Here is a 19,015-nt window from a genome sequence, read left to right as displayed (position 1 = left end):
GCTCTCACGATCAAATCGATCTGATACCCGGTGCAGCGGAAGTTTAAAAATTTTATATGGAATAATTACATATCATGAATATCAAATCCTAACGATTAAATTATGCAAGTAAAATAATAATAATAATAATTAATATTTTACCACTTCAAGCTAAGACTTGATTATGGACTCCAACAGATTTAATCTGCTCTTGTTGTAAATCCCGATAACCAATGACTCGCTTGATCAATCTCCGGAATTAGGTCCACGAACAGAAAACTAAAACCTTTTGATTGATTGCACTAGAAATCAATCAGATGTTTATCGTAGAGATTAAACAGATTTGATCTGTCAATTCAGAATGTAATTTTTCCGAAAATCACAGACTGAATTCTCTCAAAAAGGGAGAGAGGATTTCGAAAATTCCCTTAGAATATTTAGTGTGATTTTCGAAAATTTCAAGAGAGAATTGTTGTGTAATTTTCGAAACCTACACACACACATATATATATATAATTTCTAGACTGGATTAAGTTATATCTCTATTAGGACTCTAAATCCTTAGGGCCCATAATCCATAACTTAAGTTCAACAAGCCAAACCCGTTATTATAGAAATTAATATAAAATTCATCATGACTCCGATTGATAAACCAATTTCACCAATGTGCACAGAAACCATTTCTGCACCTTTTAAAGTCAAGATAATTTTTCTGAATCCGAATTCAGTGATTTCCAAAAATGTCCATCTCTATGTCATTTTAGAAAATTCCACTCCCTTTAGTTAAGAAGTCCAACTTCTCTTTCATTAAATTTAACTATCTCAACGGGGTTTAGTAATCCATTATTTGTGTGGCCCTCAATGGTTCAGAGATACAGCTAGTCGCGGGCTCACAACTCCTTGTGACTCACAACAACTATTTCCGACTTATCCAACGAATCATGGTAAGAGCGTCTAGCAGCATCGCCCCATGATTCCCTAGGTATCACTGATAGTGCCTGCAAGAACCAGTAAGTTTTGGTTAGCGTACAGTACAGTCCCTTCATCCATATATCCCGATTGAATCAACAACCATTGGTACATCGAGAGTCGTTCGAGATTCGATAACTATGCAACGCATCTTGAAGATCAAATAGTGACATCGCATGTGCTACTAGGAAATCAAGTAACCTAAATCACATCGAGTACTCTGGCCAGAGATTTGTCACACTAATATCTCCTCAGATCGCATAGGATATCCACACTCGCAAGCGTGTGGTGAATCCTTGACAACAAAGTATCGACTCCTATATGTGTCGTAACTGTACCCAATCCCGACACCTGATGACCCCTTAGAGTCGGTAAACGAGTCAAAGTACAGTACTAGCATATAGAATCTCAATGATGTTTCAAGTAGTAAGGACTAATGGTGTACAACCAAAACCGCGGACTTATCCACTCAAATAATAATAACCACTTGGAAAGTCCGAATAGGGTAGTTCGATCATTCATCATATGAATATCCATTTGCATGCTTTGAACATCTCCATGTTCATTACCAATGAAACGTGGTACTTGGCATCACAAATGCTAGTCTCAATCTCGAGCGATCCTTATCCTTATTAGCGGACAACTCAATTGACTAGGAATTATTTAGAATATACAGTGACTATAAGATGTGTTTCATAATAGTGATATCTCTTTATTCACTATCTCATCTTACTTACACTATAGTATATTTAAGGTCTTTATCAATACAATAATAGTATATCACAATATAACAATATGAAGAAAGATAAAGAAAATGCCATTAATGAATGTAAATTATATTAAACAAAGATTGTTTATACATAGAGTCATAAAAGCCCTTAGCCACAAGTTGGCTAACCGGGCACCCACTCTTTCACAATGATTTTTTTAGAATATATTTAAAAAAAAGTTGATGGTTTCTTAATCTTTCACCTAAATAATAATTAAATTTGTGTGTATTATTTTATTTTAATTCGAAAAAGCATAACGGAAATCAGCTGTATGTAAATGTAATGACCGTAATAGCCTTTCTGTGACGTGTTCCCTCGGGAGCCGGATAAAAAGATAAGGGTGTTTTCGTCTTTTAGATTGACCTTTTCGACGCCAACTTTGACGGCTTAATTATTTTTTTTTATGCTTGTGAATATAATAAAAAGTTAGAATAACAAAAAAGAAGAGAGAGAGAGATAAATTTTCTTTCAAAAAAAAAGAGAGAGATAAATTTCTCACCCCAACAATGATTTTTTTATTATATATTAAAATTATTATTATTAATTTCGATTTTTTGGGTTCAAATATTTATGATATAGGGACAACTGGTTCAAATAACAATGTACCACACATCAATCTACATGTACAAGTTTGACATTAATTAATTTACATTGCAAGTTAAATGAGATCATCTCCAAACCATTACGCTATATATATTTGTGTAACACTAACTTCAAAATAATGTAATTCCTAATTCAAATACAAAACTCATTTCCAACTCATTCACTCTAAATTCTACACTAAAAAATATATTCTCGGAATATTCTCTATTATTTTATTTAAATCAATTAAATTATGTCACCAAATATTTTTAAACACAATAATTAAATATCATTAATATCTAAAAAATAATTTCTATTATAAATATTCATTAAAAATATTAATGAATTAAAAATTTTAAATAAACATATTTTAAAAATTTAATTTTATTTGTTTTATTACATGCGTCCTACTAAACGCAGTAGGACGCCTTTATAATTTCAATCATTTTAAAATAAATTTAGTTTCTTAAAATGTATCATAATATTTTTTATGTAATATTTTAATTAATATTTATATTATAATATTATTTTTTTATAATTCAAAACATAAATTTAATTATTTATTACATAAATAAAGCTTTTAATTAATTTATTTCATAAAATATTTATAAACACGATAATTTATATATTTATTATTATTTTATTAATTAATATAGTATTATAAAAGAATAATTATTATAATATACATTTATTATCTATAAACATTTTAAAAAAAAAATTTATACATTTATTGAAAATATAATCTGATTATTGAAATTTTAAATCAAAATATCCTAAAATTAACAATTACAACAAACATATTAAATTTAAAGATATGATTTTTTTTAAAAAAAGATAAGAAAACAAACGTATACAATTACAAAAGAAAAGGAAAAAAAATTTTAAAAAAGAAATTCCTATGCTATTGCTATAGTATTACACCAAATTTGCAACACTGTGGCATTCCTCTGACATAGCGCTAAGAAATGAACTCAAGACCAAATTGGCATTTCGTATTGAGTGGGAAAGCCCGAGTATGGTGGGTAAATAGTTTACTGTGTAACCAACAAACCATCATTAATCATTTGGAAATAATAAAAATCATATTCTTCCGAAGAACTATTCCCACCCATCCGCATAAATCATGATCATATTTTTGTGTGTAAAATAATATTGCATAAGTATTATGAAATTTTTGTGTGATGAATAATTTTTTAAAAAAATATATATATAAAGTTAATTAAGTTATTAATTGTGAGAAATCATTAAGTGAAATTGATAGAGAAGTTAAATGATATTTTTTTTTTAAAAAAAAATATCCTGAATGGTCTTACATATATCTAGCTAATTTTCCTCACTATTTGAAATTGATTTGAAGAAATTAAATACTGAGTAGTAAAAATACACTAATAATTAAAAATAAATTTAATTTTCATTGTAACTACTTCTTTAATCGAAGTGCTAATTAACCTGGTATATAAATTCAACAAATAATTTTTTTAAATTAACCTGGTATATAGATTCAACAAATAATTTTTTTTAAAAAAATAATAATTTTTGATAATTTTTATTTTACTTAATTCTCTATAATTCGTTGGAAAATTCGTCACCTGCCATGACTTCTAAGTTTAAAATTAATCTTTACGAATCCATTACTAATTCAGATAATTCTGCGATGTAAATCCAGATGAATTTTACTACTTCTGGAAGGAGTCATGTGAAACCACTAACCAAAATATGTTAACAAAACAACAATGATTTTTTAATAAATTATAATGATCAAAACAAATTAATTACCGCTACGATAACCCAGCATGCATAGTATATATATATATATATATATATATATATACTATCAAATTTCATTTATACAATATTACTATCATTTACAAAAACATAACTCTTTTATATATTTTATACAATATTGCACGAACTAATTATTTTTTTTCATCGAGTCATATATTTTTTGTATACATTTTATTTAATGTCTATATCTATTAATTTAGATTTTTACAACTTGCTTTGAAATAACATTAATATTGACATACATGATTTCAATAATGAAAAAATTATGCATAGTTCTTATTTCTAAAAAAAAAACGTTTTTTGGGTTTATAAACAAGTACAAATTTTTAGTAATTTTAATCTTCATCCTCAATAAGTAATTAAAAACAAGAAACAAAAGAAATATATATATATATATATATATATATATATATATATATATATATATATATATATATATATATATATCTGACTAGCAAACCATCAAATATGTAGCTAGCTTAATTAAAGATGCATGATATCTTTATACCGTTTTAGAATAATATTTTTGCAGCTTAATACCAAATTAAAAAATTGAAGAGGTAATTATACTCTTTCATTATATCTATGGATCAAGCTAGCCATAATTTTTTCAATTTAATTTAAGAAAGAAAAAAAGAAAAAAGAAAGGTGCACCAAAATTCATTAGTACTTTTGATCACAAAAAACAAAATTATCAAAAGCAAATTAGATAATATAGAGAAGTAAAAAAAACAGATTCTGAAGTTTTCAAATATTGCAAGAACTAAAATTTCACTCATTCCACATTGAAAATAAAGCAGCTGGATTCGAAGCCGCCCCCGGAACTGTCTCCGCCGACCATCCAGTGTACGTAGCAGCCGATGGCAGATGCTCATAATCCACTTTCGCCACCGCAACTTCATTGCCGATAAAGTTTCCAGTAGTAAACCCAGCCACATGATTGCTTGAACTCCCAATATTAATATTCTCCATCACAGATGATGAAGACCCCGTAGTACTGTTTGTCAGTCCATGAAGCATCACTGCAGCATTGTTTTGAAGGTAATTTCCATAGAAGCTGCTGTGAGGATTAATGGTCGAGTTCGGGATATTGCTGTTGTAATTAGTACATGATTGTTGCTGCAACTGGAGCTGTGTTTGGATGTAATTATGGTAAAGAGAAGACGAGTAATCTTGATTGTATTGGGAAAGGTTTTGATTTTGGAGAGTGAGAAATGGCTGATGAGAATTATCAAATATTATTGGATGCTGCTGCTGCTGCTGCATTAGCGAGTATGCTTGGAGATGGGAGGCTGCGCTTGGGCTGCTGCTGCTGCCATATTGGAAACCTGAGCTGCCTAATGTTATAATGTCTTCGTGTTTTCGTGATGATTCGATCGCCTGAGCTTCTTTGAGCCGTTTTGCGGCACCTCCCCCTATAGGAAGAGAGTTGCTTTCAAGGATGGCCTTTACATCATAACGATTCATGTCGAAATTCGTGACTGCATTTAGACCTCGGAATTTTATGGCAGCTATATCATATGCTTCCGCAGCTTCCTCCTCAGTGGCTGTCCAAAAAAAAAAACATAACATTAATCCAAGTAAATCAAAATTTAGATCGAAAAGTATATATATATATATATATATATATATATATATATATATATATATATATATATATGAGTTCTTTTATGGTGCCCAACACTATATGCCCACTTCATGCCCAACATGTACAAGTCAACTCATCTATTGTACCGGTCAACTCATCTATTGTACATGGTGGGCATGAAGTGGGCATATATTGTTGGGCACCATAAAAGAACTCTATATATATATATATTATGAAATAATGCTTATAAAGAAGAAATATTAGAGGAAAAGGATCATATTGTTAATTAATTAAATTGCTTACTGAAAGTTCCCAAGTATAGATCTTTGTTTCCAGCAACTCTTCCTATTCTTGCTTGCCATCTTCCATGCTGATGATGCCTGATTAAATTAAGCAATTTAAATATCGAGAAATCACTATTAATTAACAAAGGACATTAACAAGAAAATCAAGTCATGGTATAAGAACATTCATGCAAAAATATAATAGCCAAAGAAATCATATATAGACTACCTCGTCACGCCACGATACATGGATGCTCCCCTCGAAAACCCACTGCTCTTCCTGAAATTTGATATCTCAGTAGATTAATCTCCGACGAAGATTATATTTTATGCTTTCTACAGTTGCACGTGTTAACAAAAAATCGGTATATATGTTAGATAACACGACAACCTACGACAATCAATACTAATTACCTTCGGATAGAGGCCACGAATTCTTGTCTAGTCATATGCTTCATCTCCTCCAGTTCCTTCTCGTAGTTACTGATCTGAAAAGTATACAGAAAATTATGCTGTAAATATCATACATGAAAAATATATATATTTTTTTATAACATTTTTCTACCGTACTGGGAAATTAGTGGTAGTAGATGTTCCCCAGTATTTTAGGGCAGCAAGATCGTAGGCCCTAGCAGCCTTTTCTTCTTTATCATATCCACCTATATACAAGTAAAGAAACTTATAATTCATTGGACAATTTCAATGCAATAAATGGTTTCAGATTAATTAATTACACTAATTAATAATTAATAGATTTAACTTAATTAATCGACTTACCCAAATACACTGCGTCCCATTGAAAAAAAACAAACAAACAAACAATCAGGAAAGAAGAATTAGTGATCATAGAAAAAATGAAACAAAGGTAGATATATGAAGAAACACAAGAATCAAGGTATAAGTTTATGTAAACCTTGACGCCCTTTTCTCGATTGGCCTTCTCTTCTGCAACTATTATCCCATAGATGGGCTTCATATCTCCCAGTCCACCTATGCCTATGAGAAACAATGATGCTTATAATCACAACTTCGATTAAAAAAGTGATTAAATAAGCCCTTTTAACTGTTGCATGTTATGAATTAAGCTCCAAACAACAATACATCATAAGTGCAAGTTATGAGAAGAAAATGAAGGGATATATATAGAGAATCCCACCTTGTTACACCTCTATATATCGAGGTTCTTTGGCCAAACGTGTCTAAAGTCCTCCTAGGGGCAGCCTCAACAACACTAGTGTCACTGTTTTCTGCAGTGGCAACGGTCTCGCTCGTACTTGAACCCTTACCGCTCCCCATGGAAAGTGTCAATTGTTGCATGTTACAAGCATTTTCTTGGAGATTTTCGTAGTTTGTGGCGGAGGCCAAAAGGTTGTGTTGAACCGGCACCAAGCTATTGCTGGAAAATAGGTAATTCGAATCACTCGATTGGATTTCGTTGTAAGGTATGAGCTCTAAATGGCTGTCCGATTTGCTCACTCCAAGAAAATCAGCAACTTTTGGGATTTCACTGCTTACTTGGGTGTTGATCAAATTCCACTCATATGCTATATATATTAATATTGTAAAAAACAAAACATGAAAAATTAATATATGGCTACCAAAAGCATCAAATTAGGGTTTGAAGAAGATAAAGAATTTGAGTGATGACTTACCTTGGCTTTGAAATGGAGTTTCATTAATATTGTCACTTACTAACCCTAAAGAAAAGTGATTAGACTGAGATTGTAAAGAAGGATGAGTGGGAGAAAATGGAAAGGAAAGCCAGTTGTTGGAATTCATGGCGCTCTTATCCTGCATATTCCAAGATCAGAAAGAATCAAGATCCACTAAAATATTAATTAATACAAAGGGAATAAAAGGAGATAATTCAAGAAACTGAGGAATAGTTAACCTAATGAAGAAAAGGAAAGATCAAACTGTAATCTCTGCTATATATAAATATATGTAAATTTTGTGTGTGTGTGAATATATATGTATCTGAAATTAATTATGAATCAGAAATCAAAAGAAGCAGATACATAAACTCCAATGACTCCAGCCCACTTGGTTTATTGGGACTCTCTTCCTCGTTTTGTGCAAAAAATGCCACCCCAAAACCCAGCATTTCAACAACACAAAATCATCTCTAGGACAAATAAATAAATTACTTACCCAAACAGCTGTAAATATTACTAAATTTAAGCCCAAAAAAGAATGCATGCCACAATTATATGTATAACGTACAGTAAATACTTGTAAGACTATGGAAGTATATTTTTTCTTGATCCACATTTCAAATGCATGCGTTTAAGCTAAACATGCATGTGCATGCTATATATAATATATATGCAGGAAATTCATTATGTTAATATTAAAGCATTAAAACTGTAGTCATATATATTAAAAAAACTAGCGAATTACACCGTTTTCAAACAAATATGTACGAGATCATTAACAAAAGTTTAAAGATTTTGTTTTGGCTTTTTCTTGGTTGAAATATGTTGACCGTATAGTTGGAATTCGGACTCGTCAAAATATGCTTAATTTAAAATAATTAGTCTTAATGATTTATTTAATATCTGCATGTCCTGTAAACTAAACTAAATAAACAAGCAAGAATTAAAAAGTTTCATGCGGTACTTATCCCCATGACTGTAGTAGTCACTTTGATTCTGTGCCTTCTGTCTTCCACTCACTGATTCGGTCAAATAAACCAATTTCAAACTCATTAATATTATTATTCTATAATTTTATATCTTCCTGATCAATATTTAAAAACTAATGCAAGATTCAGATATCTGTGCAAAATCTATTTCCTTTCCACTACAAATTCTTTCTGCATCAGATTGAATGATACGTTCATATATATACGTCCTTTATGATAAAAACATACCATTTAATTTAATTTACTTTTTTAAAACAATAAATTTATATGTATAATTTGCGTGACTAGACGATGAATATATATGTTCAAGTAGAGACAGGACCCACGTCTCTCGCTTGTTGCTGTCCTTTTTTAACAGAAAACCTAGCCAGCCAACATGAAAACTCCCTAATTCACAGATAATTAAAGAATGAAACTATAAAGTAAGTACACAAGAAACATTTAAAACCCATTAATTAAATTTGTCTCATCTTCTTAATAACCAATATATTAAGTCACCAGAAACAATAAAGTGAACTGCTTGCTTGCTGAACCCTAAAATCATATCATATCATAAAAAGAAAATATATATTATAATAAAGCAGATGAACTTACTATATATAAAAAGCTGACATGCCCAGCAGCAAACTCTGGAAGAATCTTAACATGTATATTATAGTATCATTGATCTTAAGCAAAAGTTCAATTTTTTTTTTTCCCTTTCAAAATCTCTGTATATGTTTGTGTTATGCGGCGGTGTATTCTTGTATATATTTGTTTATGTGTAAATTATTATTAATTATTATCTTGAAAAATGTGAAGTACTGAGGCATCGTAAGTTGATGAAGGAGAAGCATTTAATTGAATAATTAATTCTGAGCGAAAAAATTAAGTTGTTTTCATCTGTTTACAGGTTTGACAGATCCCCACGCCGATTCAGGTTTTGCGGTGAGGTTCATAGGAATCTGACGGCTTCGTGTCGGTGCTGTTGCCTTTCTTGAATTATTTTCATTGGCTAAGGGAAATATATATCATGTTCATCACCATTTTTTTCTTTGTAAAAAAATCATATATATCATATAATTTAAAAAAAAAAAACATTGGAATTAAGAATATGATAATCAAGTGAAATTAGCTAGCTGCTATATATGTCGGTAAACATTTTCCGAGAAAAAGCTATCAATGATCTTGAGTTAGCATGTGTTTGTTTTATACCTAAATAGAATCCAATGACTTCAAAAGACATATATATTTTTAATTTATAGTATATATATTTATCATTCTCAATAATATCGTGAAACGAAACTAATGAATTTAAATTTCTTATATATATAGAGAAGTAACATCTCCTTCTTAATTTAGTAGAATTAAAGTTTTCTGGATCAAAACTTCAAATTTCAAATTATGACCAACAAAAATTTCAATTTTTTTTGTGTTTTAAGAAAATGTATAATCTGGGATTTGATCCCGTGATGGAATTAATATATTGCAAGCTGAATTCAAAAAGTTCATGCATGTTTGATCCAAGAAACTAGTAATTAAATTCTGAACAAGTAAAAATGAAGTCAATCTGATCAGCCGCAGAGCCATTAATAAAGCCACCATCTAGATCGTCAAAAATTTAATTCTCACTCAGGGTTAATATATATTTCTATCTAAACTAAATCAAATAATCTAAATCCAACTCAAAAAAAAAAAATCAAATCTGAATTAAAAATCTGAAATAGTATATTATTAATGCATGCATGGGAACTAGCTAGCAGCAACCAGTGTTAATTACACATGACTGGATGAATAATTACTGGAAGCTGCGGCAGCATGCATGCCCTGATCAAGATTAATAATAATTAATCAAGATCATTCTTCAAAGTTAAAAATTTACTTAAAATTAATTAATTAGGGAAGCAGTAAATTAAGTAATAACGAAAGAAAGAGATGGAGGGTAAAATTGGTAGTTTGAGGCGGACAAGAATTGATGGTTTCCAAGATTTAATTGGGAGGAAACGCCGGGAAAGTGCTCGTGTCGCATCGATATGTATGGACCATTTTTTATTATTAATAATAATTAATTCTCAAATTTTAAACCTTAAAAATGGATTGTTGATTTCATCTAGGTTAGGGTTAGGGTTAGGGTTGTTTTCTTGGAGACAAGAAAGTAAAAGGAAGAAAGCTTCTTCATAAACTGATAGATTAGTGTCCATAGATTCAGGTTTTCTATATACTCCTTTCGTCTCAATTATATAGTCCACGTTTCCTTTTTTGTTTGTCTCAAATACATAGTCATATACCATATTTAGTAATTTTTGTGTACATTCATTTACTAATATACCCCTATTAACTACACATTGAAAATTGTGCAATCATTTTTAATACATTAAATAGGGATAAAATAGAAAGTTTGTATAAAATTTACTTTACCAATAGTTTTTTCTTAATCTATGTGAAATAAAAAGTATGATATATTATTTTAAAAGAAAGTGAGAATCTGAATGTATTTTCGTAAAATTAATTAGTCTTTCGCTAAATTAATTGGGTGCAAATTGTTAGCTAGTTAGTAAAAGAAATAATTGTGACTTATAACAAATTAAAATGGATAAATTGTGGGATATTGTTGTAGATAACTTTGAGGGGCGATTAAAATAAAACAAGGATTTGAGGGTATTCCTATAAAATTAGTTAAGAGTTCATCAAATTAATTTCAATTAGTTAGTAAATGTACATTTTAAACTAACTATTACTTAAAGGTAAAACTGAAAATTTGATCCTGTATAAATAAAACAAGGATTTGAGGGTATTCCTATAAAATTAGTTAAGAGTTCATCAAATTAATTTCAATTAGTTAGTAAATGTACATTTTAAACTAACTATTACTTAAAGGGAAAACTGCAAATTTGATCATGTATGTTTGTCACTTTGCGATTTTGGTCCTCTATGTTTTCATATTTCAGTTTTAGCTTGCATGTTCCGATTTTTGGCAATTTTGGTCTTTTTTATTCAAAAATGCTTACGTGGCACTGTACAAGTCAGCTCCACATCAGCACTGAATTGGTGCCACGCCGAAAAAAAAACTAAAATTGCCAAAAAAATAAAGATAGTGGACTAAAACTAAAATCTAAAAATATAAAGGACTGAAATCGCAAAGTAAAAAATATACAGGACCAAAAAAGTAATTTTTTCATTATTTAAACGTGGCACACGCAGTGCGTGTCTATAAAATATAAAAACAAATTAATTAGAGTACTTATATAAAACTATAAGACAATAATATCGATTGTGATCGTTTGCTTTTATTTTACTTTACTGAAATTAAAACTGAAATCTAAAAATATAAAGGACTGAAATCGCAAATTGAAAAATATACAAGACCAAAAAAGCAATTTTTTCATTATTTAAATGTGGCACACACAGTGCATGTCTATAAAATATAAAAAAAAATTAATTAGAGTACTTATATAAAACTATAAGACAATAAGATCGATTGTGATCGTTTGCTTTTATTTTACTTTACTGAAGTGATAATGTGGATATGGAATATGATTATATGACATGGAAAATAATGATGTGAGTAAAAAATATCAACTTACTAAGCTAAAACTGCATCTATAAAATTTAAAGAACTACAAATAGACAAATTACAGGTCCAAAATTATAATTTTTCTTATTTCAATTTATTTATTCTTATATTATTTTTCACTGTGAAATATATCACGTATATATATAAATTTTTAGAGAGAAAGTTATATGACTTTAAAATTCAATAACATATATATATATATATATATATATATATATATATATATATAAGTTTGGAAATTCAACTGATCATTGGCTTCGTGGGCAACGAATAATAAGCGATACAATGCAATTATAATCGATTTATTTACAATACTCCCGTATACTATAATTAAATAATATTTCAAGTGGAAACAATACGTCAATACGAATTAGTTTAAGTTTCGAGGTAATTAAATGTCACAAGTGGAATTTGATACAAATAAAGAGGAAAAATGGAAATGAATTTTCATAGTTGAATTAATTAAAAAAAAACGTTTGAAATGATTAATAAATAGATTATTAAAGTAATGCAAGCATGTGCAACGCAATGTCTAGTTTTATGCGATTATTATAAGCTATCAGAATCCAGGTTCCAAATGTTTATATATATATATATATATATATATATATAGTTTTGTTATGCTGCCCACCAACTATATGTTAAATTTATTTGATAAATCAGAAGATATCATGCAATTTGATATCATGCAATGCAGTCATTAATTTGGAATCAAGCTGAATTGTTAATAGCTACCAGAAAAATATTTGGGTCTAAGATATATTTTGGTTTCAAAATTCTAGCTGTGCACTTTCAAGATTGGTGGAATGGGAAATATTGTCCCATCTATATATTAATCTTATTTTGTGATGTCAAGGGAATATCGATCGCTTTTATATTTTTCATCCATCGATGTACGTATACTAGTCTATAATATATATTATTATTAGTTTGTGGATAAATTTAAATGGATTGTAAAATAAAAAAAGACGCAAAGGCAACAAATATCATATAACAACGTATTTTTACGCTCATTTCGACTGTCCTGACAAAGGCCAAGAAAGATGAAACATAGAAATTTCAGTTTTAACAGGACATTGTCACTAAAAAAAAAAAAAACGATATTTTCTACAGTTCTAGCGTGACATAAACCGTGGAAAAATTGGAGTTGCCACGGTTTTGTCACGGTTTACGGAAACCGTCCGAAAACAAACGTTTGCCACGGTTAAGACAACCGTGACAAATTATTGCCACGATTTAAATAAAAGCGTGGCAAAATATTTGCCACGGTTTAAGTACAACCGTGGCAATATTTTAAATACAACCGTGGCAATATTTTGCCACGTTTTTTCTAAAACCGTGGCAATAATTTGTCACGGAAGACAAAGTGTGACAATGTTCTGCCTTACTTTAGCACAACCATAGCAACAATTTTCCACGGTTTAAATAATAAACCGTGGCAAAAATTTAATTTTTTATATTACAAACGTTTATTATATAATATTATTAATGAATAATAATTTTTTAATATTAATAAAATAATATAATTCATATATACAATCACAAATTTGAAAAATAAATTTATCCAGATATAGACACAAATTCAGATATTAAACCAAAATACACACAAATTATCCAAATTTCAAATTAAACAATTAATTTAAATTAGCATCAAATAATTATAATTAAATTTTGTAAATTAAATTTAATAAAATACTTGAGATGACGGCGGAGGAGGAGGAGGACCGGCGGCGGGACAACGTTGGCAATAGGGTCGGCGGAGAGTGACGGCGGCGGCGAGCAGCGGCGGGGCTAAAAAACACCTAACAAATTAACACCAAAAAAGACCCATTTAATTGATAATTCACCCAACACAAGCTAATACCAAAAAATAATTCACAAATAACACGATTTACCAGAAGAAACGCCGGCGGCGGCGTGAGGGCGGCCGCGCATTGGCGGCGGCGGCGGGGATTGGCAGCGGCGGCGGCACCGAGAAAATGAAAAAAAATTTCCATAAAATGATCCCTACAACACGTAGATCTCAAATATCATATTATTTAGTGGGATAGATCGAGAGAAAGAGGCGGGGATAGAGGGCGGTGTAAGGACCCGATTTTAATATGTTAATTAATTTGTGTGTTAAAAATATGTATGAATAAATATCGGTTTATAGACGATATTAAAATGCATATTTTATTTATCGAGCACACAGGAGTTAAAATAACTCGAATTGGGTCAAGACTTAACCCCGAATGAATAAAATAGAACACACAATTAAACTGGAACATATTTTAATGGATATATATCGATATATAGATATATAGATATATGATATGTATCATTACCTTTCTCTCTCTCCTCAGGTCGCGTCCCCGTTCTCCGTTCTTTAGTTTTCAAAATTTTCCTATCGCTTCAAATCTTCGTATCTTTGCCGTCGGTAATCGATTTCGATAATAAATATAGTTCTGGAATCCTCGCAACATAAGCTTTCTTTTGATACCAATTTCATAAGGTTTCGTCGCTGTCTCGAAAACCCGACTTCGACAGCCGTCGCCGATCGTCGCCGGAGTTTAGGGGAAGGTTGTGTCAGTTGTTTAGACCTTTAATTTCAAGCTTTGAGGTTTTTTTTTTTCAGTAGCTAAGGTTTTGAATTTTGGGAATTTCGATTCAATTGACATCCGATAATTGATATTTGATTTATTATTGGTTGTAGGTATTATATCGGAGTCGATTGAAGGTATTGACTATTTTTCAGAAATTATTGGGGCAATATTTCGAATTTTCAGATTATTATAATTGGGATTTTCGAATTTTTAGGGTTCTTGGAATCAATATTTGAGATATTTTCTTTGGTAACTTAAGAGTTGGTTAAGGTACGTATGAACTGTTTATATTACGACGTCTATAATGGCATGTAATGATATTAAGTATTTTGTAATGAGTGATAATGTGCTTTATGTGCTTATGTGGATTATATGATTGCATTCACTCATTTACAATTTTTCATAGCACGTTGAGCCTTGACTCCTTTGATTGATATTGATATTGATCTCTTGAGATGTATTGAGTCATCATGGAGCGCGTGACATTGTTTAGTGCACTCCTGAGATAGCATGAGGCACGTACAGGTAGCTCCTGTCTCCCTCCGATGCTACGTACGACAATCTTGATGACAGCATGAGGCTGGACGGGTCGCTCTTGTCACCCTCCGATGCTACGTGTATGGATAGCAGTGATGATTCGAGGTCTGCTGCGTTCCTGGCACGGGTGACCACTGAGATTATTGTGATACGATTATTTGGACTTCATTTGGTATCCTTTATTCTATTGATACCTGTCACGCATTGCATTGCATTTCATTGCATTGTACTTGATTTTATTTATGTCAGTTATATTTGTCGTAATTTTTCTAGTTCGTCTTACTGGGGTCCGACCCCTGTTTTCTTTTTATGCTGTGGTTGTTTGTGATTCCATAGAAGGTTATCCAGGGTGATGTGACGTATCTGGTGGAGCGTCATCTAGTGGTACCCAGTGAGACGAGCGTGGAGTCAAGTTCCCAGATATATGTATATATCAGTCTAGCGAGTTTTATATTTGCCGGGGTGATGCCCTGTGTATCTGTATCGATAGTTTTGGACTTTGTTTTGGATTGTTATTTGTGTGATCGAGCCTTGCCGGCTCTGCATGTGTTTAGTCCTGGCCAGTGCAGCTATAGGTGTGTAAATTGGTGTTGTGTCTCTATTTTTGAGTATATATTGCTGGTTGTGTTGTACAGGTTTTTGGGATGTCCAATTTACGAATAGGTCATGCCGAATTTTTTGTAGGCACAAAACGCAAATTTTTAACTCGTTTTCGCTGTTTACATTAATTAATCATGGTTGTTTGCTCATTAAATATAAATCAGGACACAGACCCTTTCATTTGGTATCAGAGCACAAACTGGGATATGCTCGAATTAGAGTCTAGGACACTCGAGTTTAGACACTAACAAAATGGTTGCGTATGTGTGTGACTACTTGTTCTTACGTGACTTGTTTTGTTTGATTTTAACTTATTTGATAGAACTAGTCAGTTATTGGGTGTAGAACTTAGTTTATGAATTCCTATTAGAACTCTGAGTTCCTATTATAGTTTTCTGTTCGTTAAGATATTTCTTGACTGTATTTAAATCCTTGTGTCTTGTAGCATGGCACCGGGAGGAAGAGGTGGAAAAGGAAAGGAAGTTGTAGAAGAGTCTGCAGCCGAAAATATTAGAAATTTTGCTGATATTGTCAGGGGAAGACGTGGTCGACAAGTTGTTCAGCCTCCGAAAGATGTGGAATTAGAGGTGGAACAACAGCCACGGGTAAATCCTGACAAAGGAAAAGCTGTTCAGGCTGAGGCTGATCCTGACATGGCCAAATTGATTGAGAAGATGGGATGAATACGCCTAGTGATATCTTAATTTCAGGAGTTGCGTCCTCAAAAGTTCTTTGGAAATGAAGGAAGTGAGGAAGCTGCTAGTTGGTTGAAAAGTCTCAACAATATGTTTAATGGACTAGAGTATCTTGATGAAATTTGATTGAAGTTAGTTCCTTTTCAACTTAAAGATCGAGCGCAACTTTGGTGGGAAACGACGACAGAAACACTTTCTGATTCTGGTGAAAAGATCACATTGGAAGTATTTCGTAATCAGTTTGCACAAGAATATGCACAACCATCCTATTATTCTGCTAAAGAAGATGAATTTAATCTGTTGGTGTAAGGCAATAAATCTGTTGCTGAATATGCTTCTCAGTTTTATGCTCTTTTGCCTTATGTCTCACATGTTGCAAAGAATGATCGGTCAAAGCTTTTACATTTTTTGAAGGGGCTTACACGAACGATCCATACTTTGGTGACTACTGGAACTCCATTTACTTATATGAAAGCAGTAGAAAAGGCAAAGAAGATTGAAGCGAGTTTACTCAGAGGTAAACCGCAACCAATCCCAGCATCTGTTCCTCAAGGATCTGGAAGCACTTCGCAAACACCGGTGGGTTTACCTTTATATCAGCCTACTCAGTCTTCTTAGCAAGTGAAGAAGCCTTGGTTTAAACTGCGAGGAAAACAATTTAAAAAGAAACATCAATCTAGTTCCTCCAGTTCTAGTGGTAGTCGTGGTGGAAGTTCAGTTGGATCGTCTGGTAGAGTGTACTGTGACAGATGTGGTGGTAATCATTTGAGTGCACATTGTACAGGATTTCCTTGGACTTGTTATACTTGTGGGCAAGCTGGACATTCGTCTAGAGTATGTACCTGAAGACAGCAATTTCAGCCACAACCGTTTGGCCAGTTTCCTTTAAGACCATCGTTCAGGCCATATGCTCCTGTACCGCAATTTGCTCCTACACAGCCTTATGTTCCAGTACAAACACCTCAGCAGCCTAGGTATCCATCTCAGAGTCAGCAGCATTTTCCAGATCCACAGCAGGCTTGTTAGAACCTAATGGGGGGGGGGGGGGGGGGGTTTTAGGTTCTATTGACAACTTTAGCAATTTAAAGCGATTATGCTAGTACGCAAGCGGAAGACTTAAAACAATTAATAATAAGTGCGGTAAATAAATGCGTAATGTAAATAAAAGGGATAAGAAATGTTTATGGAAGTTCGACGATAAATCGTCTACGTCTCCCCTTCTTGGTTAAGATCGTTTAACCAAGGATCCACTAGCACTTCAACGTCTTGGCCTTGATGGCTCCAAGAATACCCGTACAACTCAATACGATCACTGCGCTGATACAACTCAAACTCTTGGTCTTAAGGGCTCCAAGGATAGCCTCAACACAACACACTTGGCTTCACACTCAAGTGCTTACAATGATAGCACAACATACTTGGCTTCACACTCAAGTGTTTACAACAATAGCACAACCAACTCACAAACTATTTTTACAAACACTCTCAAATACTTGAATATATCACACACACACTTTGATAGTGAGAAATTGCTTGCAAAGGAGAGGAGATGAGTTGGGATGTCTCCAAATGACCTTGGATGGCCTCTATTTATAGTTGAAAAAGATTTGAATCTGATTTGAGTGCATGAGGCGTGTGTTGAGAAGTCAAGGAGTGAAAAAAAGTGTTCGGCGCCGCTGCCTACTTTTTCCCAACACTGAGCGGATTTTGTGAAAAAATCATATCTCACAATCTAACCGTTGGATTGATCTGAAATTTAAACCAAAGCTTTAAAAATCTGGATCTTCATTCTGAACGGTGGAGATTTGATTTGAACGAATAAATCATGCCCAGTATTTTTCGGAAGTCGCTTCATCATGTTTTCGAACTTGTTCTGTGCAACAAATTTGAAAAATTCGTATCTCCCAATCCATCCATTGGATTGACCTGAAATTTGGACAGAAGCTTTATAACATCATAATTGTATCTGATCGGTGGAGATTGGATTTAGATTTCTCAAACATTCCCAGTTATTTTCTGAAGTCGAATCTTTATGGTTTCGTTCCTTGCAGAAGTGGGTACTGTGCAGTATATATGAAAAAATTCATATATCTCATTCTAGCCGTTGGATTGCTCTCAAATTTGGACAGTACATGTAACACTTTTTTATCTAGATTATGACTAGTGGAGATCCGATTTGGAGTCATAAAAAATTTCCAGTAATTTTCGGAAGTTGCTGCTCCATACTTTGGCTTCTTCTTGTCTTTTTCTAAATATCTCTTAACAATGTTCCATGACATCCACATAACATTGTGTCCATTATATGAGCAAATTGAGACTTCATAAATACACTGATAGCTTCAAAATAACTTCCAATAATTTATTTGTCAATAAATCTAATCTGCAAAATCTCACTTTAAATGGTTAGTAACAATTAATCGAGTTTTGTAATCATAAAAACATAA

At 32.0% G+C, this 19,015-nt stretch overlaps 1 protein-coding gene across 1 annotated transcript; it reads right to left on the bottom strand.

The window, feature by feature from the left end:
* Nucleotides 1-4,844: 4,844 nt before the first annotated feature.
* On the bottom strand, nucleotides 4,845-7,736 carry LOC140892858 (AP2-like ethylene-responsive transcription factor PLT2). The gene is made up of 9 exons (XM_073301882.1): nucleotides 7,616-7,736; nucleotides 7,114-7,501; nucleotides 6,871-6,953; nucleotides 6,735-6,743; nucleotides 6,528-6,616; nucleotides 6,372-6,445; nucleotides 6,187-6,237; nucleotides 5,977-6,053; nucleotides 4,845-5,632 (listed from the first exon to the last, which is right to left on the bottom strand). Exons 1-9 carry the CDS (start codon nucleotides 7,734-7,736, stop codon nucleotides 4,857-4,859), a joined length of 1,668 nt encoding a protein of 555 aa, XP_073157983.1. The 3' UTR covers nucleotides 4,845-4,856.
* Nucleotides 7,737-19,015: the final 11,279 nt, after the last annotated feature.

This window comes from Henckelia pumila, chromosome 3 (genome assembly GCF_033568475.1).
Source record: "Henckelia pumila isolate YLH828 chromosome 3, ASM3356847v2, whole genome shotgun sequence".
Classification (NCBI taxonomy): domain Eukaryota; kingdom Viridiplantae; phylum Streptophyta; class Magnoliopsida; order Lamiales; family Gesneriaceae; genus Henckelia; species Henckelia pumila.
This window is presented reverse-complemented; position numbering and strand designations above follow the sequence as displayed.